The sequence below is a fragment of the Myodes glareolus genome, chromosome 7 (genome assembly GCF_982192425.1).
Source record: "Myodes glareolus chromosome 7, mMyoGla1.1, whole genome shotgun sequence".
Lineage (NCBI taxonomy): Eukaryota > Metazoa > Chordata > Mammalia > Rodentia > Cricetidae > Myodes > Myodes glareolus.
In genome coordinates, this window is record NC_142032.1 from 16370959 (window position 1) to 16397792 (window position 26834).

General features: G+C 50.3%; 2 protein-coding genes across 7 annotated transcripts; one reads left to right on the plus strand and one right to left on the minus strand.

Annotated features, from left to right (window-relative positions):
- Dpcd (deleted in primary ciliary dyskinesia homolog (mouse)) lies at positions 1-17925 on the minus strand. Of its 4 annotated transcripts, XM_048439120.3 has the most exons (7): positions 17795-17905; positions 16783-16904; positions 12524-12604; positions 5901-6025; positions 5337-5470; positions 623-725; positions 1-286 (listed from the first exon to the last, which is right to left on the minus strand). In XM_048439120.3, the coding sequence occupies exons 2-7, from the start codon at positions 16829-16831 to the stop codon at positions 182-184; spliced, it is 597 nt and encodes a 198-aa protein (XP_048295077.1). In that variant the 5' UTR covers positions 16832-16904; positions 17795-17905; the 3' UTR covers positions 1-181. The 4 variants fall into 4 exon arrangements, with proteins under 4 accessions (XP_048295077.1, XP_048295076.1, XP_085550135.1 ...); XM_048439119.3 differs by lacking the exon at positions 16783-16904 and having other exon boundaries at positions 17795-17925; XM_085694009.2 differs by lacking the exon at positions 17795-17905 and having other exon boundaries at positions 16783-16921.
- Positions 17815-26834, plus strand: Poll (DNA polymerase lambda). Of its 3 annotated transcripts, none has more exons than XM_048439115.3 (9): positions 17815-17937; positions 18794-18931; positions 20175-20469; positions 20652-20811; positions 21137-21454; positions 22497-22670; positions 23355-23483; positions 25523-25691; positions 25986-26834. In XM_048439115.3, exons 2-9 carry the CDS (start codon positions 18820-18822, stop codon positions 26348-26350), a joined length of 1722 nt encoding a protein of 573 aa, XP_048295072.2. In that variant the 5' UTR covers positions 17815-17937; positions 18794-18819; the 3' UTR covers positions 26351-26834. The 3 variants fall into 3 exon arrangements, with proteins under 3 accessions (XP_048295072.2, XP_048295073.2, XP_048295074.3); XM_048439116.3 differs by having other exon boundaries at positions 25998-26834; XM_048439117.3 differs by having other exon boundaries at positions 17937-18011.

Genomic DNA, 26834 nt, shown 5'->3' on the forward strand with positions numbered 1-26834 from the left:
TTCCAGAGCAACTCCAAACGACTTTACTCAGGAACAAAACCACAGGCAGAAGCAAGCTGTGCCCCAAGAGCCACTTCTGTGGCCTCTGAAGTTCTTAGAAGAGGCTGCCCATGCCAGAAGAGCCCAAGCCTGGAAGGCTCCCAGCTTCCTTCACACTGGGTCCAAGCAAGGCTCAGGACAGCTACTGGGTCTTACAGTCCCCATCACTGCTGTGGGCTGTTTTTACCTTCTTTAGCTCCTTCTGTAGCTCGGACTCAGCCACCATGACCTCCTTTGGCTTCTGATACTGTGGAGGGAACCAGGGAGAAAGCATAACTCGGTTACTAGCCCCTCCCTCCACACACACATTCTGGATCCTCTTGTACATGAGGAAACACAGGTGTGTAGGCCTGAAGGACTTGCTCAGGCCTGTGGCTGGGGAGCAGCATCCCCATGATGACCGCTCAAGGCCCCGTCATACCCTGTTATGTGTCATGGCCCCCACACACCCCAGCTTGGTGCTGTCGCTCCACCACCCCCGCCCCAGATAAGTAGGAGACGCCTGTTCTTCAACAAGCACACCTAGGACTTGGGGTGCCTGAAGGCAGGGGAGTGGGTGAGGGAAGAGAACCTCTTCTCTTACAGAGATTATCAGGGTGCAGTTGGCATGAGCAAAGCTCAATGCAGAGTCATCCAGAGGAAGCTGGTGTCGGTCTAGGTCAGGAATGGAGAACTTCTTGTAGTACCTGTGGGGACATCAAGAGGCTGCTGGGGAACCGGCATGGTAACCCTGACAGCTGGGTACCAGGCCCTTCGCCAACAGGTTTCTACATAGCTCCCCCCTACTTTCTATACAGCTTGACAGGAAAAGGGTCTGGGTTTTTTGAGTCTGTGGCTCTGGAATCAAAAGGATGATGGCAGCCTTACAGCGGGATCAGCCAAGGGTGAGCAGAGCCAGCGGGGGTTCTGAGATTAGCCCAGGGGTCAGACTCACCAACTATACAAAGAACATCCCAAGGCTCATGGGGACACCAGAAATGGGACATTTATCCTAACAAGCACCAGCAGGACATCTAAGGCTGTTTACCTAAAGTGCAGTTACTACTTACATGGACCTCACTCAAAGATTGGGCCACTTTTGTCCGCCATGATGACGACAATGTGTCTCTGAAGGCCTCATTGACCAACTACTAAAACCAGACAGGAGCGTCACCACAAGGAGCTATCTTCCTGGGAGGACAAGTCATGAGACTTATGGAACCCGATCTCAGACTCTGAACCCTTTTCCCATATAGTAAACACAAACCAACCAGATAGCACAGATTCCGAGGCTTTGCCAAGAGGGAATGCAGTTGGGAGGGAGGGAAGGTGCCGGTGAAGTCAGGCTCAAAGTTCCTCATGCCTGGCCCTCACTTGATGCCCTTCCTCTCAATTTCCTTGGTGGTCGTGGGGGCTAGATGGGCTGGCACTAGCCAGGGTGGCTAGAGCCCTACCTTGACAAGTCCTTTTCTGAAGAGGGAGAGGCTGTGTGGGCTGAGGAGGGAAATGCCTCAGGCAGGTACAAACAAACTCGAGAGAAGGGCCTGGAGAGAATGGGCTTTTAATACTTCAGAGGGACCTGGCCCTTGTGACAGCTACACTGAGTCCACTTCAAAAGCTCCGATGCCCTGGGGACTCAATGCAGGGTTCTGCCCTGTCTTCCCTGCCCAAATCCCTCAGTTCAGAAGAGGCTCTGGGGCCCCCGTCTTCCCAGGTTCCCCTCTCCCCACCAAGGTGCAGGGACCCACGCAGGAAAAGAATGTTTATTCAAAGGCTGACAGTTCAAAAGGAGTGGGGGCTGGGACCCTAATGGTACTGCAAGTTGCTTTCTTTTCCAAAGCTCTGCCCCAGGGAAAGGCGATCCATCTGCCTGCAATGGGTGGAATGCCTGCTTCATCCTCTTCCTAGCCAACAGGCTAAGTGAGGGCTTTTCCTGGGGCCCTGGTCTGGCCAGCAAAGGTGGCAGACACTGATAATAGCTGGGGGTCAAAGGTTAAACAGTGGAGATTAGGTGAACACAAAGGCTTGTTAGGAAGTGTTAACATCTTCCCTGCAAATATACACAGAAAGCAGGACCTGGAGAGAAGCACCGCCCACCCCCAGGCAGGGCCAATGGAGGAGAAGCAGCCCAGGGCTTGACTCCCTCCCCCCCAAGGCAACTTAAGGATCACAGAGAACTTAAGGTGCATGGCTTGCCTGTTCCCTTCCCCTACTCCTACCACCAGTCTAGGGAATGGAGGTCACCAATGCCTGAGAGGGTTAGCTTTATTTTTCATCTCTGATGGATTTTGTTCATTGGGTGAGGTTAAACAACCTCTCCTAGAGACACCTGACATCTAGGGTGCTAGTGAATAAAGGCCTCCACCTTTCCCTCTGCACAGCCACCCCTGCTCACCTACTCAGCTTAGGGTGTGCCACAATACCTAAACTTGAATTTTTTGCCAGCATCTGGATGAGAGGAAGCCACTGTGCTTCTGGAAAAGTAAGAGTGCCTTCCTGCCCCACTCTACCACCCTGCCCAGTTCCCTGCAACCCCTGGCTCTGTGCATGGAAAAGGGTACTGGTTAGGCTTGTGAAAGCCCCTGAAGGAGCTGAGGCAGGGGCAGGCCTGCTGTGGACAGTGGCGTGGTCTCTGCCCCACACTCCTCTAGCATGTCCACTGACTTTGCAGGTATCCAGAGAAGTCTCCAGTCAGTCCTGCCCTGAGAGTAGCAGCAGGTAAAGCTCAAATCTCAGGCACTGGGCAGGCTACACCACGACTTCCTGCTGCCTGTAGAGTCACAATGAAGAGGCCCACACTCAGGTTCTCAGAGCCTGTAGGGAAGTTATCTGAGCACGGAGTCCTGTCGTCCAGATTACTCACTAATAAAAGCCGCAGCTAAGAGTATCACCAATGTCTTCAGCTCCCTTGCTTTGGCAGCTTGGCCATGGTACAGGGTGCATGTGTATATGTGATCTCAAGTTCCTCAAACTGTCGTGAGGTAGTGTAAGCACGCTTCTCACAAGTGGGGAGACCTTGGCCAGAATCTACTATTGGCACCTGGCAGGGGCTAGATCTAAGCCAGAGTCGTCTTAGTCCAGCACACTCGGTCTTTCCACTTCCGGCTGCCAGCTTCCAGGCTGAGACATGGAACCTTCCTTATACAAACATGTTTCTCAGGACCAGACGGCACCACACCAGGATCCCATAGAAATGGTTTCTTCCTTCCCAATTCATCTTATTAATACCCGAGGTCAAGACTCCAGCAAGACACTTTAGGCAAAGTGACTAGGCCAGTTCTGCAGGGGCCAGGCAGACACCAACAAGGCAACTGTGTAGCTCTGGTTGGGAACCACGTTCTAGAATGCTAAACGAGGGCACACCTCTAGGTGAAGAAAGGCAGAACCCAACAAAAGGGCTCTGGTTGGGGGGCGCCGCAAATGTACAGCACTGAGAGAGAATGCACACTACTCTGCACCGGTCACTGTATGTTTTTTATATGCGTTTCTACAGTCATTAATATATAGGTAAGAATATGCTTCATGTCCCCCTCTGGATGGTATCATGATCAGGAAAGAGATTTTAAAAGTGTTCTAAAAAATAAACCCTGTTCATGCAAAACACTGCTGTGACATTTGACGGCTGGAAGTACCAGGAGCGACTGTATTTCTCCAGGTAGAAGGTAGGAACTCCATTAGGCACAGGAAAGGGCTGGTTAAGTTTGGTGTCCTCTCCAGCCTACTTTCAAAAATAGGGACCTGCAGGGGGCAGGCTGAGCCTGGTTTAGGACTCAAATTCAATTCTAAAGCGAGCACCAAAATATCACTTTCTTTTCCCTCTGTGTGAAGCCCTCCTCCTAGGGTACCACTCCCATCCTACCTTGCCTCCAATAGCATCTCAAAAATGCCCCCAACCCCTGCCCTTGGGTGCTAGAGTGCTCCACTAGCGAGAGCCCCTGGCCAACAGCGCCACCTATGGCATCTATGGTATACACGCGCAGGAGATGGGGCCCAGAGGATCTGCTCACAAATGAAGTTTTTGGTGAGCTAGCTGGCCTCTCTTCCAGCACTCTCTTGTAATCACATTTCTGCCTGATATCTGTATTCTACAGTGACCTCTGGGGGACGAAAAGGAGGCAGCAGCCAGCTCCACAAAGCGCTGAGCTGCAGATTCAAATGCTATCAGAAGCACTTTTGTTCCTAGTTTGGACCCAGGGCTTCGTACGCCAGGGAATGCTTGCTGAAGCACGGAGTTTGTTTTCCTACAGGCAATTTCTCTGTTGTCTGAAATTGCTAAATTCCACTTTAGGCACTGACTCCTGTTAATGATGAGAACAATAACGGGAATAAACTGCCTTTTATCTGAGGACTTCAGTGTGCTTTATAAACGCAAACCCTTATTATTATGACTTTATATTTATAGACAAGGTCCACTACGGGGGCTGCTGGCTGCATGTACAGCAATAATCCTGAAATTAATTCATTCATCTCTACCCTTTCCCTGTCCCCTTAACCCTGCCAAAGTGACAGGGTGTGGGGGTGCTAAGAGGACAACAGGACCCGAGGCTGCACTGGCACTGGAGGTGGCTGGGAGGCCCTCTGCTTCCTAAAGGAGACTGCGCCACATCACCTGAAGCGGGGGTGGGGGGTGGGGGGGTGGTAATGGCTCTCCTGTGAAGCAGCAGGTGCGATGTAGGCACCCCTGAACCCCAGCAGCACGTTGGGTGGTTTGGCAGCTTGTGGATGAGGAGATTAAAAAAAATAAATAAATAAACAAAAACCCAAAACCCTCCCCAAATGAGGTTCCTGTTTAGAACTGGTACTCATACTCTCTCTAGCTCAGGCTGAAGTGGATTTGTTTCTAGACCCTTCGTCTGTAATCAGTCAAAGTACCAGAAACCCAAATGTGATCACACCCTGGCCACCTCTCAAACCTTAGCACTCACTGCCTTCCCCCAAGCAGATCACAAAGGGAATCTGAAACAGAATTCTAGAGATTTCTGAGAGCCAAACTTCTGCCTACTTCTCCTTAATTCAGGGAAGGATGAGGGCTGCTACCCAGACGTGGCTTCCTGCCAATTCAGTGATGTCATCAAGCCAAGTTCACCAGGTCAAGGACATGACAACCTTAGAGTAAACTGCCAGAGACCACAAGCTAGTGGTTAAGCCCTCATTCATTCAACAGATAGTCACATGAGCCCTAGGATAGGCCAGGTCCCAGACTAGACCCTGGCCTGGGTTTTCCCTTGATGCAGCTGCTGCATAGTCAGTTCCCGGACTCTCGGCACCCGCTCTACCTCAGCTCGCATACGGAAACAGGTACCCACCATGCCACTCACTTTTTGTTGGTCGTTCTAACAATGACACAGCGCTCCTTCTGGGCCACAGAGACACTATAAACATCCTTTGGGTAGGGAAGATTTCGAATCCGCCACTGGAAACTTGTTTTAGTGTCCTTGCGCATGAAGATGGGCTGTGGAAAGCAAACCAGCCCAGGATGGCCTTAGACTTGCTACATAGTAGAATGACCTTGAACTTCTGTTTCCTGACTCTACCTCCCCAAGTGCTGAGATTACAGGGCTGTGCTATGACACCCAGGTTATCAAGGACCATTCTTGGGGAAAGGTACAAAGGGTTGGCACCCCCCCCCACCACCCTTCCCAGGCTCTAGCTAGAGCCAGAAAGAAACCCTTTGCTCTTCTCCATGGCTCCCACCCGAAGCAGCTGCTATTGCTGTGACATACCAGGCCTGGAGGCCTTGCCCGGAAATGGGCAAAATAACGTGTTTGGATGTTCACACAAACCTAGTGTGGCTAGGTGGACATAGTGAATACAAGGTGGTCGGCAAATCATGGTCAGAAGTCTCCTCCCAGCCCCCTTAGATACCAGACAAACAGACATACATTGGCATTACTCTCCTTGATGAGTTCGGGCCCCAGGCTCCCGGCCCCTGAGGGCGCTGGCTCTCCCACTTCAAGTTGCCACTGGCCCAAGGCTCCCAGGGCATTTTTCACACGCCATTTTCTCACTGGGGAGAGAAACAAGCAAAGGATGAACATTCTTTCCCGCCAAATCTGACAGAACATTGGATACCTGGAGCAGGACAAGTGGGGCTTTTGCCTCGATGCTGGGTCTTTTGCACCTGATAGGGGAATCACATAACCTGGGAAGTCTGCTGCGGCACCTCAGCAACAGCCTGCCAAGTCCACCTCAAAGGTGGGCAGCCCCCTGGAGCTGAGCAGCTCTGAGTGGAATCATGGTTGGGGCACCCAGCAGAAGGCAGAGAGCTGACAAAGGTCATTTTTGGAAATGGGAAATCTGGGTCTTCAAATGGAGTTTAGCTGTGGCTTGCTGTTTCTCGAGACACAGTCTTACGAGAGCCCCGGCTGTTCTCAAGTGTAAGGACTGGAAGAGTGTGCCAGCATGCCCATCTTTGGATGCATTTCCCTCTCTAACAACTGTGCAAAGGCAAACGAACTGCATAAGAGCTGTTGTCCAGGTTTGTCTCACGATTCAGAAAATCCAAAGATACTCACTTATTTCAGGTATGCCTGGCTTAATAGCAACAACAGACAGCAACCCCCCCCCCACACACACACAGCCCAAAAGTTGTGTTTAAATAATCTTGAGCTAAGGTGTAACTCACTGATAGAGTTTTTCCAAGCACTAGGATTAACTTCCATTATTGCAATCAACAAATAATTTGTTGATTGCATTTTGTGAGACTTATTTATTGCTTTGTATGTTTGGCTTGCATTTATATACTATATTTTAAATGCACTAAGTGTAAGTGTGATTTCTTTTGTAAAATGGATCCTTATGTTTATAACTTGATAATGCAAATAACCATCTTTCCTTGCCCATGTTTTACAACTCAGACATTTGCGAAAGGTTTTTCTTGTGGTTGATGTTTTTAATCCCTCCCCTCCCGTCCTTAAGGTTTGTTTTGTGATGTAAACTCCTTCTGTAGCCTAGGCTACTGCTAACCTCAGGGTGGTCTTCTGGCTCAGCATCATGGGTGCTGGGCTTATAGGCCTGAGCCACCATACTTTGGTGTTGTTTTTGTCTTTTAAATAAGGCACATCTATATGGAAATCATATATCCAGATAGACATGAGTCCGCGGGCAGATTCTCACTGAGCTCCATCAGCCCTGTGCTTGTGGCTGTGGCCATGCAGCCCACCAGTGGAGATGTTTTGCTGGGGTCCACCCTCCACCCCCACCCTTCTGCTGTTTTAAGAAGCCTGGGCTGCCGAGTTGGGGCATCCTACAGCAAGAGCTGAGCGGGCGGTGCTCAAGTCTTCCAGCTCCTGGAGCTGCTCTAGAATCTGACCAACTCAGAAAGGGCCTGATGGGCAACCACAACTATTGTCAGGGATGGCGCTCTCCTCAGGGTGGGCGGGATCTTTTCATGGTGGCAGCATCAGGCCTGTGGGCTTCTGAGCAGCTGGGCCAGACTTGCACATGCTCACTTCTGTGAGCACAAAAGCCAAACACAAAAGTGTGACGTAGAATTAGAACCTTCCCATGAATATGAGCTTTTTATAAGGTCTGCTGAATTCTGCAGTGTGATTTTATTACATCTTAGGGCCAAAAATTCTCTCTAGAAACACATTTGCAAGTTTATAATGGAAATGAATAAGGACGAGTGAAACCTGGAAATATGCTTTCTAGGCAACTCTTTGTGCCCACAAATACTTCCTTAAGTGAATGGGCTGTGACTAGGAGTGTACGCAAACCTGGTCCCCGCAGCACCTCCCCACCTCCTGGAACACCATGGAAGATGGCCTCAAGGGGCTCTGGGACGGTGCAAACAAGTGACAGACACCTCCTAGCAGCAGCTTACTATGACCAGGTGACAAAGCCTGCTCCCTGTGACAGCAAAGATCACCCCAAGGTTCTTAAACCATGTCTAAAATGCTACGCACAGGCTGGGTGCAGCTTGGTGGTAGAGCTATGCCTAGCATGTGTAAGACTCTGGCTTTGCTCCTCAGCAATAGGAAGAAGGGGGAGTGGGAACCCAGCAACAGCTGCCCATATAAAAAATAAGGCAGAAAATTACTTTTTCCCCAGACATGGTTACAACAGTATCAGGGGACAGCTCACCTGGCAAGCACCTGAGACCGTTTGGTTTCTTTCAAGACAGGGTCTCACGATGTAGCTCTGACAGACCTAGAACTATGTAGACTAAGCTGGCTGTGAATGCAGAGGTCCTCCTGCCTCTGCCTTGCAAGTGCTGGGATTAAAGGTGTGCGTCACTGCGCCTGGCTAAGAGCACTTAGCATTGGGAGCACCTCTGGGTCCCCATACCATTGCTGTATGACAGAACACAGCCATCACAAGTTTAAAGGGGGCAAGTTCACTTGGCAAATGTCTAGTCTAGCACCTCCATTTTTGTTTATTTATCAAGGAGAAAGCATTTCTTCCCCACCTGCTTACCTTCAAGCCCTGCCTCTATTCTCCGGGGGACCAAACATAAAGAACAGTCCCTTTTGTCCCAAAAGGGACAGTTAAAATTCAGGTCTACTGATCATGTGCCACGTACTTAGAAGGCTGGGAGGATGGAGGCTACAGGCTATCGGGCTAGATAACAAAACAAACAAAGAGAATTTGAGTCTTACTTAGAACCCCATATTCAGAGTTCAGTCATCAATAAGAGATAAACTGTGGTCTCCAAATGTTCTAGACAGATGTGATGTGAAGCCTTCAGCACTTTTTTTTTTTTTTTTTTTTTTTTTTGGTTTTGAGACCAGGTCTCTCTATGTAGTCCTGGTTGTCTCAGAACACACTACACTACATGGATATGGCTGGCTTCAAACTCACAGAGATCCTCCTGCCTCTGCCTTGCAAGTGCTGGTATTAAAGGTGTGCACCACCATGCCCAGCTTGTGTTTCTATTTTTATACTTTAGTCTTGAAAGGCCAGGTTTGGTTATCGGAAGGGGAACACTGATGAACTACTACCTAGTTGGGCTGGGGAAGCAAGATGGCCCTGTAATCCTGGGCTCTGTTAAACCACTTGGCCTTGGGACAGCACCAGTATGGCTCCTAGGAGCAAGAGCCACTGCAGGAACCCAGCTCATCTTCCACAGAAACCTGCCCTAGAAGGAAAGGTCATTGCACTTCTGTTCCCTTGTTTCTCATCCCAGTGCCGCTCAGGGTCATGGAAGTGTGGCACCCTTGGCTGTCTCATTTTAAGCACCCTGGGGAATCATATTCTTCACTAGAGTATAAGACGAAAAGAAGGTTCCCTTTCCAGCCTCTCAAGAAGCAAGATTCAATGAAAGATTTTGAAGTCCTTACTTTTCCCAGGTATGTGGGCATGGGTGTGCACAGACAGAAATGCAGTCTGGGCTTTCTGGTCTTGCCTTTGTTCCTGTACTCAAGGACAGCTCCTGCGGCAACGGAGGACAATCTTCACCTGCTGTCACTCTGATTTGATTATATGTTAAACTCAAACTGGTGTGCGCAAGGCAGCTCCCCGGGACGCTGTCATCCCTTCCCAGCTGAGTCAGGGCCAGCCTTTGGAAAGGAGACTTCCAATGACCTCATAAAGGGTCTGCGGGAAATGTATGAAGAAGGCAGTGCAGGGAGATGGGGGGGGGGGGGCTTTCCCAAGTAAGCAGGAAGTGGGCTGATGCCCGGACTGCTGAAAGCAGCCCCATCTTTCAGGTGGGCTGGAAAGTGGAGGCCCTAAAGGCCTCCTTCCCCAAAGCTCCGAGGCCTGGCCCACTTCCAATACGGATAATTACATTCCCTTTCCTAAATACTCCCTGCAGCTTAAACTGGATGCAGGATTCTTCCTTTCTGCCCTAAAACACTGCAACATTGCTATGTGGCTATTAAACAGCTGCCGTGGCCCATCCCCGAGGAGGCTGAAGGGAATCGAGTGGTCATTTATAAAGCCGTTGAAGTGCCTGGGGATGAAAGTGCTCAATATCCTCCAAATGCGGCCTGCACTGGTTAGGCTGGCGGTCAAATACCAAAGCAGATTAAGAGGTAATCCAAATGTAATCGCTGGGGGACGGTCTGCCCTTCAGCCTGGCCCCCTGGACACGCTGTGTTCTTTGGGGGTTGGTTTGAAGTTCCGATCATTGTGCCAAGGCCCTTCGGCTTTTCCTCTATGAATACATACAGCGTTCGTTGTGGGGGGTAGGATGAATAGCCCCGAGAGGGAGAGAAGAGATGACACTAACATGCTTATTAACACCGACTAGAGGAACTTTGTCCCAGACAGATGCACACCTACTGGCAATTCTTCCTCTGTAAATTACTTTCTGAGCTTTTTCTCTAACAGAAAACCTGTTTGACCAATTATCAAATTTGTGTACTAGCTGGGGAAAAAAATGGAAACCATTTCACTCACTGCCACAAAAACTAAATCCACATTCATCTTCGCCGTGTGCACAGGCACCAGCCAGCTCTGGTCCCGGGATCATGTCTACACATTAGTAACCAGGCTGGCGGCATGGGCTTGCAGTCCCAGCTACTTGGGAAACTTGAGGTCAGAAGACCACTTGAGCCTCAAAAGTCTTAGGCCAGCCCAGGTAATGTACGGAGACCCCGTGCCAAAACCAAACAAACGAAAAACTAATACTGGGCAATATTTTGCAAGGGCAGTTGGGCTGGGGTTAGGAGATAAAAACACAGATGGATCTTACTTAGAGCCTGGTAACACACCCTTTACCCTCAACTCTACGGAGGCCTGGATGGGAGGATCACCCAGCCTGGGATATACAATGAGTCCAGGCTACACAGGAGGACCACGTCTTGAGAAAACAAGAACAAAATAAAAGGACAGGATTTAAGCATTCTTTGCTCTAAGATTACGCCACTGGACACAGAAGCTCAAACACTTCTGGGATGGAGTCAAGCTTCAGTCTGGCTCAGACACCACCCAGCTTTATGCTTTTCAACATAGTGCTTAACTTCTCTGAGCTTACTCCTTCAACTGTAAAATGGGGACAACAGAGCCTATGTCGTGGGGCTTTAATGAAGATGGTTACATGAAGTAATTCAAGTAAAGCCCCTGGAATGATGCCCAGTTAGTGTGTTAATGTCATTATTAGGTAAAGCAGCCAAATGGTGAGCTATGTCCCTCCTCCATTCTTGCTACTAAGCAAAAGGAAGTTTGAAGGCCACGGTCTAGTCCAACCTGCTACCACCAGAAGTGGGACAGTAGAGCACACAGCGCTACAGAAAGGAACCTGGCCTTACTCTCAGTTTTAATATCATGCCCAAGCATGGCAAAGGGGCTATGCTTGTCTGCCTGTTTTTATGGCCTCCACCGCACTACCTGCTTTGTTTGCTGTGTGGAGAAAAGACGTGACATGAGGGGCTGGGCAGGAGCTGTGACCGGACTCAGGGTGACTGCGGTGGTTAGCTCACGTGACCTCTGCTTTCATAAGTTCTCCCCTGTTAGACATTCCAAGGCTGTCACCCCCTGGGAGCGCTATAAATTACAATGCATTGTGAGGATATTACTACTGTATTGGTTTCCAGCGAATCAGTGTCATATGCTAAACACATCAAGATTTTTAATAGCGCCAGACTAAACCAATTGGGACTGGAGCCCAAGCAGCTCATAATAAGAAGGGATCAACACTTCACTACAACTGAGCATGCGCAGGACACACAGTTTAAGACTGGGGACTGAGAGAATATGCAAACCAGTATAACCCATGTTGTCAGTTCAAGACATTTATGAGCTGTCAGGAAAAGGGAAAAAGAAATTCCCTCACCAATACTACCTGTCGATCAGACCCAGGAAGAAATGAAAGTCAGGAATAAAGACAAGAAAATAACTCAGTCCGTGATTCCATCATTGGTCTTAGCATTTCAGGTGTGACTTAATAAAGAGACCAGCTCCCATGGTGGACAGCTTTGGGCCCTGGGGCACAGGGCCAGTCACCCAGCTCTGGGAAGTCAGTTAATGCCGATGTGCATCCCTGGGAACAGAGAACAGGCAAATCAAATAATCCCCAGAAATCCGAGCTGGAACTCTGATTCATGAGCCTATCTTAAGGAGGGGATCCTGGGCACACAAAGCGATGCTGCTGCAAAAATCACCATTCCTTTCCAGTTCATGTCATTCTTCAAGATGAGGGTCATATTTAATGGTGTCGTCAAGGAGGCAAGGTCAGAAACTGCCACGTCTGATGCTTGCCCTTGGTGTGGCTTCAGGAAGCAACAGAACAAGCAAGCAAAAAGCTTGAAGTGCAAGCCTTGTTTTACCACCGCTCCCCTCTACCCAGCCTCTTCTGTGATCCGCTTTTCCAGCTGTCTCTTAGAACCTCACTTGCCCTCTCATTTAGCTGGAGGTGGGGGATGGGCTGTGCTGGGCAAAGGACTCCACTCCGCTTCTCAGGTTCAGTGTTCTCAGAACAGTCTTACCCCAAGGACCACCATCTCCCTACCATGCGCACTGCATGCTGAGATCCCCGCTCAAGCCTCAAGCCAGGAGCATTCAAGTGGACATCCATCAGCCCCAAGAGCTGCTGAGGACCCTCAGGGAGCCCCCCACTTACCAAGCAGTACACTGGTCTTCTCATCGTATTCTTCTGCCATTTCCTTCCCGTCAGGGAACAAATAGTGCACCATCCTCTTCCCTACACACAAAGCAAAGAGCACCTTACTCGAAAGCTGCCCTCGGCCTTGCCCCTGCAGACTGAGACATCTATCTCCCAAACAGCAACAGCCTGAGAACCTGGCCAGCGCCTCCCCTGCCCTGAGCTTCTTGTTGGCCACCATCGCTCTTGAGATGTGTCCCAGGCTCCCTTCCCATCTCTGAACGCCTTTGCTATGCTGCGCCCACCACCAGCAACAGCCATGCTTCCTCCCAAGAGTGGAACTTTCCTCACTCTTCGATGCCTAGTTCAGTGTCCTCCACTCTGAGTCTCCCTCACCTATGATTGCAGCCACCATGGCAGATGGGGCACCTCCCCTTAGTGTCTGAGTCCAGTCCACAGCAGAGCATTTTCCCACACTAGGACAGTGTTAAAAGCATCTGGTAGAAACAGCATCCTATGCCTTTCCCCACTTCCTACAACTAGCGCTATTTGCTCTGATGTGAGCCGGGCTTCCTGACAGGTGCTTCCAGCCACACCGCCACCGCCTTCATCTACTAGGCCACTGCCGGCATGGAGCCCAGGATGCTGTCATCATGTACCTGCTCCTTGACACACACTTGGTTATGATTTTTACATCTCTTATGTGAGTCTTTGGTTATTGCTTGTCTCTTCTATTGGATTGGGTATGGGTGTCCATGGTCTCCCCGAGATCAGCCACAGAACCTGGGATGTGACAGGAACTCAAATGCTGACTCAGAGAATAAAAACACACCGATGCATACCACCCATTAAAAGGATTAAAAAAAAATCAAATAAACCAAAAAAGCTGGGTGGTGGTGTCACACACCTTTAATCCCAGCACTCTGGAGGCAGAGGCAGGAGGATCTCTGTGAGTTTGAGACCAGCCTGGTCTACAGAGTGAGTTCCAGGACAGGCTCCAAAGCTTCAGAGAAATCCTGTCTCAACCACCCCCCCAAAACAAAAAATAAAACAAAAGATAAAAAGAACCCATGGAAGTCTCCTACCCACAATCACTTGCTCAAGAGGAGAGCTGTGCAATTTCTTCCAGGAAGGTAAGTAGATGGAGGTGGTGGGCATGGACCTTCCAGCCTTCCAGCACCTTCCAGAAGAGCCCTGATGTGGCCTTCTCCTGTTTACTCACACCTCTAGGATACAGTTTCCCTGTCAGTCCTAATTTGTATTTCAGGGCAGCATACCCCAAAATTTGCAAGGTATCAATAATCAATCAATAATATCCACTCCCTTAATAATCTGAATGCTTCACAGGTAAGAGCTTGCTCTGTAGGCATGAGGAGCCAAATTTGAATCCTCAGCACCCGAAATAAACAGCTGGGTGTGGTTGTGCATGCCTGTAACCCCAGCATTGCAGGTCCCAGAAATCAAAAGGGTGAGCTCTGGCTCAGGAAGAGACAGCAGTAAGGCAGAGACTAACAGAGGAGTGACGTAAAAGCCTGGCCTTCACACACCTGACATCCTGCTATGGCCTCCGTAAATGCTCCTGTACACTTACATGCAAGCGCCACACACAAATACACCATACCCCTCCCCCCAATACTGCCCTATGACCAAAAGCAACAAAAGCAGACTTGAGAATGCACTTGAATATTCAGGTTCAAAGCAGCATCACTCACGCCTACTGAAAGGCAGAAGGGACCCAAGTGTCCATCGGCAGACGGCTGAACACTGTGAGGGAGGGTACACACACACAGTAGGATGCTTACACTGTGAGGGAGAGTACACACACAGTAGGATGCTTACACTGTGAGGGAGAGTACACACACAGTAGGATGCTTACACTGTGAGGGAGAGCACACACACAGTAGGATGCTTACACTGTGAGGGAGTGCACACACAAGATGCTTACACTGTGAGGGAGAGTACACACACACAGTAGGATGCTTACACTGTGAGGGAGAGTACACACACAGTAGGATGCTTACACTGTGAGGGAGAGCACACATACAGTAGGATGCTTACACTGTGAGGGAGTGCACACACAGTAGGATGCTTACACTGTGAGGGAGAGTACACACAGTAGGATGCTTACACTGTGAGGGAGAGTACACACAGTAGGATGCTTACACTGTGAGGGAGAGTACACACAGTAGGATGCTTACACTGTGAGGGAGAGTACACACAGTAGGATGCTTACACTGTGAGGGAGAGTACACACAGTAGGATGCTTACACTGTGAGGGAGAGTACACACAAGATGCTTACACTGTGAGGGAGAGTACACACAGTAGGATGCTTACACTGTGAGGGAGAGTACACACAGTAGGATGCTTACACTGTGAGGGAGAGTACACACAGTAGGATGCTTACACTGTGAGGGAGAGTACACACAGTAGGATGCTTACACTGTGAGGGAGTGTACACACAAGATGCTTACACTGTGAGGGAGAGTACACATAGTAGGACGCTTTAGAGCAGAGGCTGGCGTTGGGCAGAGCAGTCAGCTGGCCTCTCAAGTGTGAGGACCTGAATTTGATCCCCATATTCACATACAAAGTCTGGGGCAGTGATGTGTGCATATAATCCCATGACTGGGGAGCTGGAGACAGGAGCAAGCCCTAGGTCCCAGCAAGATGGCTGAGCTGTTGAAAGGCTTGTCACCAAGCCTGACAACTTGATTGATCCCAGAAGTCACATGGGGGAGGGAAAGAATCAGCTTTCACAAGTTGTCCTCTGATTACCATATGTATACTATGGCAGGTATACACATGCACACATGTATGCTATGCCAGACATACACATGCACACATGTATGCTATGGCAGGTATACACACACACGTATGTTATGGCAGGTATACACATGCACACATGTATGCAATGGCAGGTATGCACATGCACACATATAAATGTTAAAGAAAGAAAGAAAGAAAGAAAGAAAGAAAGAAAGAAAGAAAGAAAGAAAGAAAGAAGCAAAATAAACCCACAAACCATTGTGGGCAATTGTGAGGAAGGACACCCAACGCTGACTTCTGACCTCCACACAAGCACACACAAAATATATAAAGGAGATTCTGCACATGTGACAACATAGCTGAATCTTGAAGATCTTCTGCTATGTGAACTAATTAAATCAAATGCTATCTGATTCCACTTACGCAAGGCTCTTAGTCAAATTAATTGAAACCCACAGTAGATGCTGATCACTAGAGGCCAGGGGTAAGGATAGTGTGGGGTTCCGTTCTGATGGGTGCTGAGTGTTGGTTCTGGAGATGGATGGTGGTGACAGTTATAAAAAATGTGAATGGAATTAATGTGACTTAACTGTGCACCTAAAATAGTTATGACAATAAAATTTATACCCTCCCTTTTTTTTGACCACAATGAAAAAAAACAAAAAACAAAAACAGATCAAGCATGGTGGTACATGCCCTTTATCCTAAAACCAGTGTAGTCCACACAGCACATCTGGGTCAGCTAGGACTACATAGTGAGATCCTGTCTCAAAATACAAAAGACCACTATCCCGTGAAGTAATGTCCAAAATCTGCACACTGTGCGATCACAGCATATCCCAATTCTATGCCTCTTCATTTTCTACCATTTCTCCCATGATGGCCTCTTGAGGAAGGAGACTCTTAGTTACTCTGTATCCAGGCACGTGATAGAGCAGGCAGCGTGTGAATGGCTGAATGCCGACTGTTTCCGTAACACTTAGCCGTCATCCACTCTCACACTTCCTTGCTCTGCATGTGAGCTATATTCTTCGGCACAAGGCCACCCTTCCATCTCCGCTTACCAAACACCTACAAATCATTCTTTTTTTTTTTTTTAAAAAAAAGAAGATTTATTTATTTATTATGTATACAGTGCTCTACCTGCATGTATGCCTGCATGCCAGAAAAGGGCAGCAGATCTCATTACAGATGGTTGTGAGCCACCCTGTGGTTGCTGGGAATTGAACTCAGGACCTCTGGAAGAGCGGCCAGTGCTCTTAACCTCTGAGCCATCTCTCCAGCCCTACTAATCATCCTTTAGGGGCTGGAATTTGGTGATTATCCAAAGAGAAAATATTTTCAAATTCATGCTTTCTTAGCATTTCACACACTATCCCAACCCTCCTCTCTCTCTCTAAGCTAAGGTCTCCTGCCTTAGCCCCCCATCCCGCCCTCAGATGACAGGCATGAGCTGCAATCTCTTGCTATTATCTCAACCTCTGTTTAACACAAGCTGCTATTTACTTACATGTCTTCTTCTTGATCATTTTGTGAACTCCTAGGAGACCACAGGCCATGGAATTTTTGTTTGTTTGTTTTTCTGTCTGCTCTAGAACATAATTTGGCACACAGTAAAGGCGTCCCCAAAAGCTGCAGTTAGGAACAAATGAAACCTGACTTTAATTTCCATAAGCTTCAGGCTTCTTTGATTGGCAGCTACCTGTGGAGGTAAGTTCCCAGCTGTTAAGCTTTAAAGGGAATTCAGCTCTAATTCACTCTGACTGCCAAGTGGGTTCAGGAAAGACCTCTGAAGTAGAGGGGACTTAAACTGAGCAATTGCAGGATGGGGAAAAGCTGATATTTCAAACTCTTGTTCTAGTCATTTAGACCTTGGCCCTTGTACTCTCTCCTAAAGACCATAAAACCTCTAGAAATCCACTCTAAATAAAACATAGCTGGAAAGGCCCGCTGGAAGAACAGCGGCAGCCTACCCACTTCATTTTATAGTTGGAGAAAATGCGGTTCTAACAAATTAATAAGTGAATCAATAGCAGAGTTGATCTAAAACCCCCGGTGTCCCTCCATTCTATGCCACTGGGCTGCCGTCCTCAATAGGACCCCCAAACTGAGGTGCATGGGGCCCCAGGTCATGTTATAGTTATATCTGACTATCTGCAAAACCTGGGGCTCTAAAACCTTCCTGGATTTCAGTCAAAAAAAAAGGGTGGGGCGGTAAAAATTTGCCTCTTGGTACAGCCCTGAGGAACGATGATGAGAGTAAAATGAATTATTTAGAATTACCAACAAAACTAGAGCGGGGCGGGATGGTGTAAGGAAACTTGAGGTGGGTGACCAGAGACTTGGGTTCTACTCCAGCCATCTCTCTGGGCCTCTGTTTCCTCCTCTGCAAATGCAGGAAGCTAGCGTGGCTGGCTGATGGTTGCGACAATTCCAGCTCTGCCCACCCAGGCTGAGGCCCTCCCAGGAGGAGCCGGCGCGGAGAGCCCGCCCTGGAGGAGAGCACGAGAGGCTCGAGTTACCATCCTGCAGCAGCGCCGTCTTCTCGGCCGCCCGCAGACTCTCCAGCCAGCTAGTCACCGCCATCTTCCCTCCGCCCAGCAACGCGCCCGGCCACTTCCATGGCAACTGCTGGGCCGAGGGTCACTTCCGGATGACCCGGAAGGTATTCTGGGAATTTACTTTTAAATCCCCCCCCCCCTCTCCCCGACACCCTGTCCGTTTTCATTGACTCCCATGGTGAGTTTATTTCTCTTTGCGGGAGAGTCTGGCCTTGCGTGGACCGGCCTTGAGGCCGGGTCGAGTGGGGGAGGTTCCTAGGGCTTTAGGGTCCCGGCATCAGCTCTCTTCTGGCCCCAACTGGGAGTCCCCGATTCACGCCAGCTGCACACCCAGTGCATGTGGCACATCTGCTCCGGATTTGCCCACCCCCAGCTGTGAGGGCACCTTACACCTGCTGCGGCTGCACCCCACTTCCCTGCAGCTACGGAGCTCAAGCCCCCGCCCCCCCCCCCATGAGACTGCAATGGGGGCAGGTGCACGACGTGCCCGCAACTTTCCGTGAAGTTTTTCTCTGTAATCGCACATTGAGGCTAGAGAAAGATGACGTGAGGTTTGTGTGCACGTGTCCCTCAGACTCCACTTTTTTGGGGGGACGATGAAGACTTTACTAAAGATGTAGTCCTGTTTCCTAGACCTGTTTTCCTATCATTTTGGAAAAGCCTCTCGGAAGTGGAAGCAGAGGCCGACTCTGCGCTGGCTCTGCAGAGCACTCCCTCCCTCCAATGTTGTTTCCCTTTAGTCAAAAGTCACTCCTACCCCTGCCTTCCATACTCCCAGCCTTTCCCTGTCTTTCCTCAGTACTCTTAACCCTGAAAGGCTGGTGTGTGTGGAGCGCATTTAATGGGGGTTCCTGAGACCTCTGAGAAGGGTCTCTTGCTCTCAAAGCCTGCCTCTCTTTGCCAAATGGTCTAGGGGCGGCCCTGAATCTTGGTTTTCTGCATGACATCTACCCTTAACAGAAAAGCAAGAATCCAGCCATACTTCAATGGACCCCCAGGGAATCTTGAAGGCATTTCCCAAGCGAAAGAAAATTCGTGCAGATCCGACCTCAAAAGCACTGGCAAAGGTTCCCAGAAGGGAGGAGGGAGAAGCTGGAGGTGAGCTGGCCCACCCTCAGAACTCACACACTTGAACCCTCAGCCGTCTGTTTTCATCCAGAGTCAGTGGAAGTAGCCTTACCCGCATAGGGGCCGAGATCTCCTTATACTTACTTTGTGTTTGCTTTGGTCTCAGTCCTTGTCTCTTGGTTAGAGTCTCACTGTAACCTTGACTTTGCCTTGTAGCTGAGAATGACCTTAAGTTCCCGACCCTGTCTCAGCCTCCCAAGTGCTGGGTTTATAGGTGGCAGCACCACCTCGGCTGACACTTTGTCTTTGTTTGTTCTGCAAGGCAGGATTTCTCTCTGTAGCTCTGGTTGTCCTGGAGCTTGCTCTGTAGGCCAGGCTGTCTTGACCTTGGAGATCTGCCCGCCTCTGCCTCCCGAGTGCTGGGATGAAAGGCATTTGCCACTATAACTGTACTTGTCTTTGAAAGCCTATTTGCTGTGTTATCTTTTTCTGCATCCCAAGACCCCAGTGAGAAATGTTCCCTGACTCCTCAGGAAGTGGCCCTTAGAATTCTTTGTTGTCCTAGAGGAACCCCCGAGCACACAAATACCCCTGCGTCCCCAGGCTTGTTCTACGTTGTTTTGCCACCAGAATTGTTAAGTAGCTGGCAGAGATTTTTAAGGGGTTGGGAATGTTGGTCAAGTCCTCTAGACCAAGGGCAAAGAACTTGTAATGGTGAGAAATGTGTGCTTTGCTGAAAAAAAACAAAACAAAAACAAAAACAAAAAAACAGGTGATCAAATGATTTTTGAACTGTGTTCAGAGCAAGAAGGCTTCAGTCACAGATACTTCTAGATGACCTGTGACATGCCAGACACTGCTCCACGGATGACCTGTGACATGCCAGACACCACTCTCTTTTGTACCAGAAAGAGGACACAAAATCCTAACTCCCTGCATTCAGATGACGCCCCTTGAAGAAGTTGGCTGTGTTTGCGGTAGAATTCTTTGAAGGCCTTTTGCTCTCTGGGTGGCAGGAAAATGGTTACTTTGAAAAGAAGTGACTTCAGTTCACTGTGACTATGTCTAAGTTGCCCATCTCAGTGACATACACACATCTGTAATCCCAGCACTCGGAAGTAGAGGCAGGAGAATCAGGAGTTCAGGGTTATTCACTACGTAATGAGTTTGAGGCCAGCCTGGGCTATGTGAGACCCTGTCATAATAATAATAGCAGTAATAAAAAAAAATAATAAAATTTATGGTAATAGGCATTTGGATATCCTCTCCACAGATTGGCTGAGCTCCCTGAGGGCTCACATTATGCCCACTGGCATTGGACGAGCCCGGGCTGAGCTCTTTGAGAAGCAAATTCTTCATCACGGTGGCCAGATATGCTCTGCCCAGGCCCCAGGAGTCACTCACATCGTGGTGGATGAGAACATGGACTGTGAGCGGGCTCTTCGGCTCCTCAGACTCCCCCAACTACCCCCCAGTGCTCAGCTGGTGAAGTCATCCTGGCTGAGCTTGTGCCTGCAGGAGAGAAGGGTGATGGACACGGCTGGATTCAGTCTCTCCATCCCCAAGAGGTGGGCTGCCCCTAGCCTTTCTCAAGTTTTTGTTGATACCATCTTGAGTTATTCCCAGACAACTCCTATGTTTTCAATTGGACACACTTGGAAACCAAGGTTTCAGTGGAGCGAAAGGTCGGGAACCGAGGCAGGTAAGAGTTTTGATACCCTAACTGCCTGTGACCTCTCCTACCCTCTAGTTCCTCCAGCCAGCCACAGCCCAGCAAGACAGACCAAGGCTCTTCTGCCCCTGGTACCCAGGAGGCTGCATCCAGGACGGCCCTCTCTCCTCCCCCTCCTCACACCGGAGCTGCATCTTCTCCCAAAAAGACAGAGAAGGCACCAAGAACCCCGACCCAGGTAAGAAGCTCCCAGCTCAGGGCCCTGCCCATAGAAATAGAAGGGCTTGGTGCTTATCCAGAGACCTATGTTTCTCTTGATTATGCAGCTGTTCCGCCCTTCCTGGCAGCATTCATTGCTTTTGCATTTACCAAGCCATGCCCACCATACACCACTGGGAGTCCCAGGGCTCTGAAGGATGCCCTATGGCCTTACACTGGTGAAGAGACAAGCCCAGTACCCTAGGTGCAGACTCATCCTTGAGTCAAAGTAGGAGACACCTGCCCACCAAACACAACCCTCACTCTTGAGGAGGACACAGATTTACAGTTTCTTTTCTCTCCAGCTCAGCTCAGATGACGAAACCAGTGATGAGGAAGGACCCCAGGTTAGCTCGGCAGATCTGGAAGCCTTGATCAGTGGGCACTACCCCACTCCCCCTGAAGAAGATGGTGGGCCCGACCCAGCCCCAGCAGCGCTGGAGAAGTGGGTCTGTGCACAGCCCTCGAGCCAGAAAGCCACTAATTACAACCTGCACATCACAGAGAAGCTCGAAGTACTGGCCAAAGCCTACAGCGTCCAGGGAGACAAGTGGAGGGCCCTGGGCTATGCCAAGGCCATCAATGCCCTCAAGAGCTTCCACAAGCCTGTCAGCTCCTACCAGGTACTTGGAGGTTGGGGAAGGGGCCTCTCCTTTATGAACTAGTGGTTAATGGCAGTGCTAGGCACCCATGGACATCAAATTTAGTGGTTAAGATTTTATAATGGGTGGGATTTACACTGAGACACACTGATAACATAAAAAAAATGGTAGTTGAAAACAGACCAGCAAAATTGTTAGGACTGGGAAATGGGTGCTTAGGGGTTTATTACACTGTTTCTTCTATTTCCAATTGTATTTATATAATAAGAAGTTTAGCCTGCGGTGCCCGTGCACATCTTTAATCCCAGCACTGGGCAGGGGGGTAGCAGGGGCAGGCGGATCTCTGTGGTTTGAGGCCAGTCTGTTCTACAGAGTGAGCTCCAAGACAGACCCTGTCTGGAAAAACAAAAATTAAAAAAAAAAAAAAGGAGTTTAAGGCCAGGCTCGGTGGTACATGTCTTAGACTCTAGAACCATTTCATTGTGGGCTCTATAGACAAGTTACTTACTGTTTGTCAGTTTTCCAATCACTTGAAAGGAATTAATAATGGTAGCCATTCACAGTGTTTTTATAAGGCTGAAAGATGGTCTCAGTAGCACAGAATGGCATAAAGTAAGCCCTCAGTCAGTGTGTTACAGTAGCCCAGTCAGTGTGTTACAGTAGCCCAGTCAGTGTGTTACAGTAGCCCAGTCAGTGTGTTACAGTAACGCAGTCAGTGTGTCTTATAGTTGTGATGAGGGTGGTGGCAGTGGTGATGGCGATGGGCCTTGTTATTTTCTGTACTGCTTTGTTCTTTTCTTTTGGAAACGGAGTCTTTGTGTGGAGTCCTGACTGATCTGGAAGTCTGCCTGCTTGCACCTCTGCCTCCAGGAGTTCTGGGATTGAAGGCATGCACTACCACACCTGGCCATTTTTTTTCTATTTCTTTTTGCTGGTCTCTGGGAACCAAAGGACAAGCTCCATATGGTTGCTGAGCTGGCTTCTGGGCAGAAATTCTGCTGGAGGAGCCAGATTTCCTTCCTCTGGCTCTCCCTTCCTAACTTCTCTACCACTTCCTCCCTAGGAGGCCTGCAGCATCCCCGGAATTGGGAAGCGGATGGCTGAGAAGATCAAGGAGATCCTGGAAAGCGGGCATCTGCGGAAGCTAGACCACATCAGTGACAGTGTGCCTGTCTTGGAGCTCTTCTCCAACATCTGGGGAGCTGGGACTAAGACTGCCCAGATGTGGTACCATCAGGTCACACCCTGCCCTCTGCCACTTCAGTATTGCTGTGACTCAGAGCCTCTGCCACATCCCTTCCCCTCCACCCACAGGAGCCAGGGTCCTTGTGTATTCCCACCCTGTGTTCTCATGAGAATGAATCGAACCACAGGGGACTGCTTTGTAATGGCACCAGAGTTCGCCTCGGTCCCTCTCCTGTCCCCAGAACAGTTGTGTGGCTTAGTGTCCTTGAAGTGAGGACAGGAACAATAAATACATTACTCTGTCCCATGGACCGGCAAGGGACTTTCTGTTTTCTTAGTTTTTGAAACAGTATCTCCCTGTGTGGCCTTTGCTAGCCTAGAGCCTGCTGTGTAGACCAGGCTGGAGCTCATGGAGATCTACCTGGCTCTGATAAGGGACTTTCTAAGGAGCCCAGACTTTTGGCTCCATGTCTAAAACAGTGGTTCCCAACCTGGCTGTGCCAAGAATGATCTTGGGAACTGGTGAGAGAAGCCAAGACCCATTTTAGACTAAGGAATCAGAGACCAGCATCCCCAGATTATGTGTGTCCCCCTGAATAGAGGCTGGACGTGGTCAGTCTTGCCTTATGTCTTCCATGGTAGCAGCTGTGACGGAGCCACCTGTGTCTTCTGGTCCATACACTTACTTCATTAGCCCTGGGTCCTCACAGCCTCCTCTCTGGCTGTTTTTCTCCAGGGTTTCCGGAATCTAGCAGACATCCGAAGCCTGGGCTCACTGACTGCTCAGCAGGCCGTTGGCCTGAAGCACTACGAGGACTTCCTGCAGCGCATGCCCAGGGAGGAGGCTGCAGAAATCGAGCAGACAGTAAGCGTGACTCCTAGGGCTCGAAGGAGAGCGAGGCTTGAGTTCCCAGCTAGGCAGCTCCACAGACAGAAGCAGTTAAGGGGCTACCAGAGACTGGAAAGAGCAGGTTGAGACCAGGTTGTCCCAGAGGACATCAGGTGGGGGTGGACGTTGTAACACCAGCCCTATGGGTGAGTGGTCTCAGGCCTAGAGAGCACTGGGCCTGGCGTGGAGGCAGACACAGTCTCGAGGACTGGGATGTGGGAGGGTGAGCAGACCAGGTTAGGGGCCAGGGCAGAAGTGGTGGTTCATTGTCTTTGAGAACTTGATGAAAACTACGGGGCCAAGAGTGGTGTTGCACACCTTTAATCCCAGCACCCTGGAGGCTGAGGCAGGCGGATCTCTGAGTTTGAGGCCAGCCTGGTCTCCATAGTGAGTTCCAGGACAGCCAGAGCTACATAGAGAAACCCTGGGGCTTTTGTTTTTGTTTTTGTTTTTGTTTTTGTTTTTAAAAAAGGCTGGGCAGTGGTGGCTCACGCCTTTAATTCCAGCACTTGGGAGGCAGAGGCAGGCAGATCTCTGTGAGTTTGAGGCCAGCATGGTCTACAGAGTGAGTTCCAGGACAGCTAGGACTGTTACACACAGAAACCCTGCCTCGATAAACAAAAACAAACAAAAGACAAGAAATGAGAACTGTGGACTCCTCTGCTCAGAAGGCACAAATGACCCAGGTCTCGGCCTCTTTCCACATGTGTAGACCCTCTGAAGCACCTCTGCGACTGCTCAGAGTTGGTGGAGTTCAGATGAAAGAATATAGGATTAGGGGTGGGTCAAGAGAGCATGGCCAAGACTTAGTTAAGGGTAAGCCTGGTCAGGAGTTTCTCCCAGGGTTCTGTTCTATTTGCTGTTAGTATTTGTGATTGTCAAGGCCCGACCATGTGGTGCGGAGGTGGAGTGTTGCTGGGTTTGCCCAAGATCCTGCTGCTGTCCCCAGCACCACAGAAAGAAAAAACAATAGTTTCAGTTGACCAAGAAATAAGCTTTGGCCAAGTTAAAGGTTTGGTTTAGAGCAGAGGACTAAGTTTCTGAGTTTATACAGTGTTGGGTGGAGAGAGACAGGGCACCCTAGGATGTCTGTGTTGTTTGTTCAGCTGGGGTGGGCCTAGGGCCTTGCTGAGTGACAGCAGAGTCAGGCCTGGGCCTGGTGCTGGGTGGATAGACAGGCCCTGTTGTGTGCCTTCACCAAGTTGTCTGCTGCTGGTGACATGTCACTCCACAGGGAATGCCCTGGGCGGCCAGCCACCAGCCCGCAGCCCATTGGAACCAGGCTTCCCACTGTAGCCTGCCCACAAGTAGGGCTCCAGCTATAGGGTTGCTGATGGATTACTTATCTTTCTCCTGGGAGGCCCAAGAGGGGAGCGAAGGGATTAGCAGAACTGCTTGTCAGGCCCTGGGGATTGAGGTGTCCTGGCTGTGGGTATCCAGGGCCACAGAGACCTCAGTGTCCTGCAGTGGGGGTGGGATCCATCTCCATATAAAAGGCCTCCACAGCGGCTGGTGGAGGCTAATGGGCTTATTCCTCCTCAATTAGGCCTCTCAGATCCTTCTACAGATAGGCCCGGCTCACCCCTGCTAGAGGGTGTGGGCAGCTCCTGTCCTTCCTTCCTCATAGGTGCAGTGGTGTTTCGTGCCCCACTTTCTCCCTGCCAGGTTGGAGGCTCTGCCAGCCACCTGCTCAGGCCTTAAACCCTGACTCCCACACACTGCTGTCAGCTCCAGAGTCATAGGCAGCTTGAACTACAGGGGTGAGGCCTTTTGTGGAGTTTCACAGGCATGGCCACTAGGTGCAGGTGGGGCCAGAACCCAAAGAGTGCCCCTCTTCTCTTTCTTATACAGAGTCCTTCTACTCAGGCAGAGCCAGCGTCTTCAGGCCTCCACAGGCCTGTCTCTATGGGGCCCCAGGCGTATCCCCCTCAGCATAAAGCCTGGGGACAGACCTGGGTCCTGGTGCTGTCATGGGAGAGGCCTCCAGCATTTCACCCCTCCCTGCCCTTTCCCAGGTCCGGACATCAGCCCAAACCTTCAATCCTGGGCTGCTGTGTGTGGCCTGTGGCTCTTACCGAAGGGGGAAGATGACCTGCGGGGATGTGGATGTGCTCATCACTCACCCAGATGGCCGGTCCCACCAGGGCATCTTCAGCCGCCTCCTTGACAGCCTCCGGCAGCAAGGTATCCACTCTGTCTTTGGGAGAGCAGGCTGGAAGGGGGCAGCCATGTCTGAGTTGTCACCTTTGAGTCCTAGTTTGAGACATGCCATGGGGGAAGGGCCAAAGATACTGTAGGACAGGTTCCTACAGGTAGAAGGTCTCACCTTCTGTCTACATTCTATAGATGAGGAATTGGGCCCAGAGAGGCAGGGCCATTCAACATGGAAATGAGTGAGAGTGGACTAGAGAAGGGAGGGGTTTGGGCAAGTTGGGAAGGTCCAGATTGCCTTACTAGACATCCCTCACATTGGACCAGGGTTCCTCACAGATGACCTGGTGAGCCAGGAGGAGAATGGCCAGCAGCAGAAGTACTTGGGTGTGTGCCGGCTTCCAGGGCCTGGGCAGCGGCACCGGCGACTGGACATTATCATCGTGCCCTATAGTGAGTTTGCCTGTGCCCTGCTCTACTTCACTGGCTCTGCCCACTTCAACCGGTCCATGCGAGCTCTGGCCAAGACCAAGGGCATGAGCTTGTCGGAGCATGCCCTCAGCGCAGCTGTGGTCCGGAACAGCCAAGGTGTCAAGGTGGGGCCTGGACGCGTGCTGCCCACCCCCACAGAGAGGGATGTCTTCAAGCTCTTAGGCCTGCCCTACCGAGAGCCAGCTGAGCGGGACTGGTGACCATGCTGTGTGAGCTGCCACCACCTCTCTAGCTTTGCCCAGCTCAGCCAGACGACTTCAGTCACCTGCTGTCCTTAGCCAGCCAAGCTGGGAGCTCTGGGCCTGACGGAGCCTGCAAGCCCTCTCCTGGACAGGATGACTGGATGACGTATGCTGCTGTCCCCCGCCCCCCCCCCAACCTCACCACGACTCCTCGTGACATTTGAGCAGAGCAGGTGGCTGGTCAAGCCTGTCTCCTGTGCCTAGGCTTTCCTTTCCACCCCAGACAGATCTAGATGCTGGGACTCGGGGTGAGCTGGGGTTGGGGCGGGAGGGGGGGGGAGAAGCAGCTGTGGGTTCAACATCTTCCTGAACCCTTACAGTAGGAGACCCCCTCCCCCACTCACTTCCTGTGCAGCTGGAGCTGCTGGGGGTGGCCTGGCCAGACTCTGTAAGGACTGCTTCGGGAGGCCCTGGGGCCTAATAAAGCGCTTTCGACTTTCAA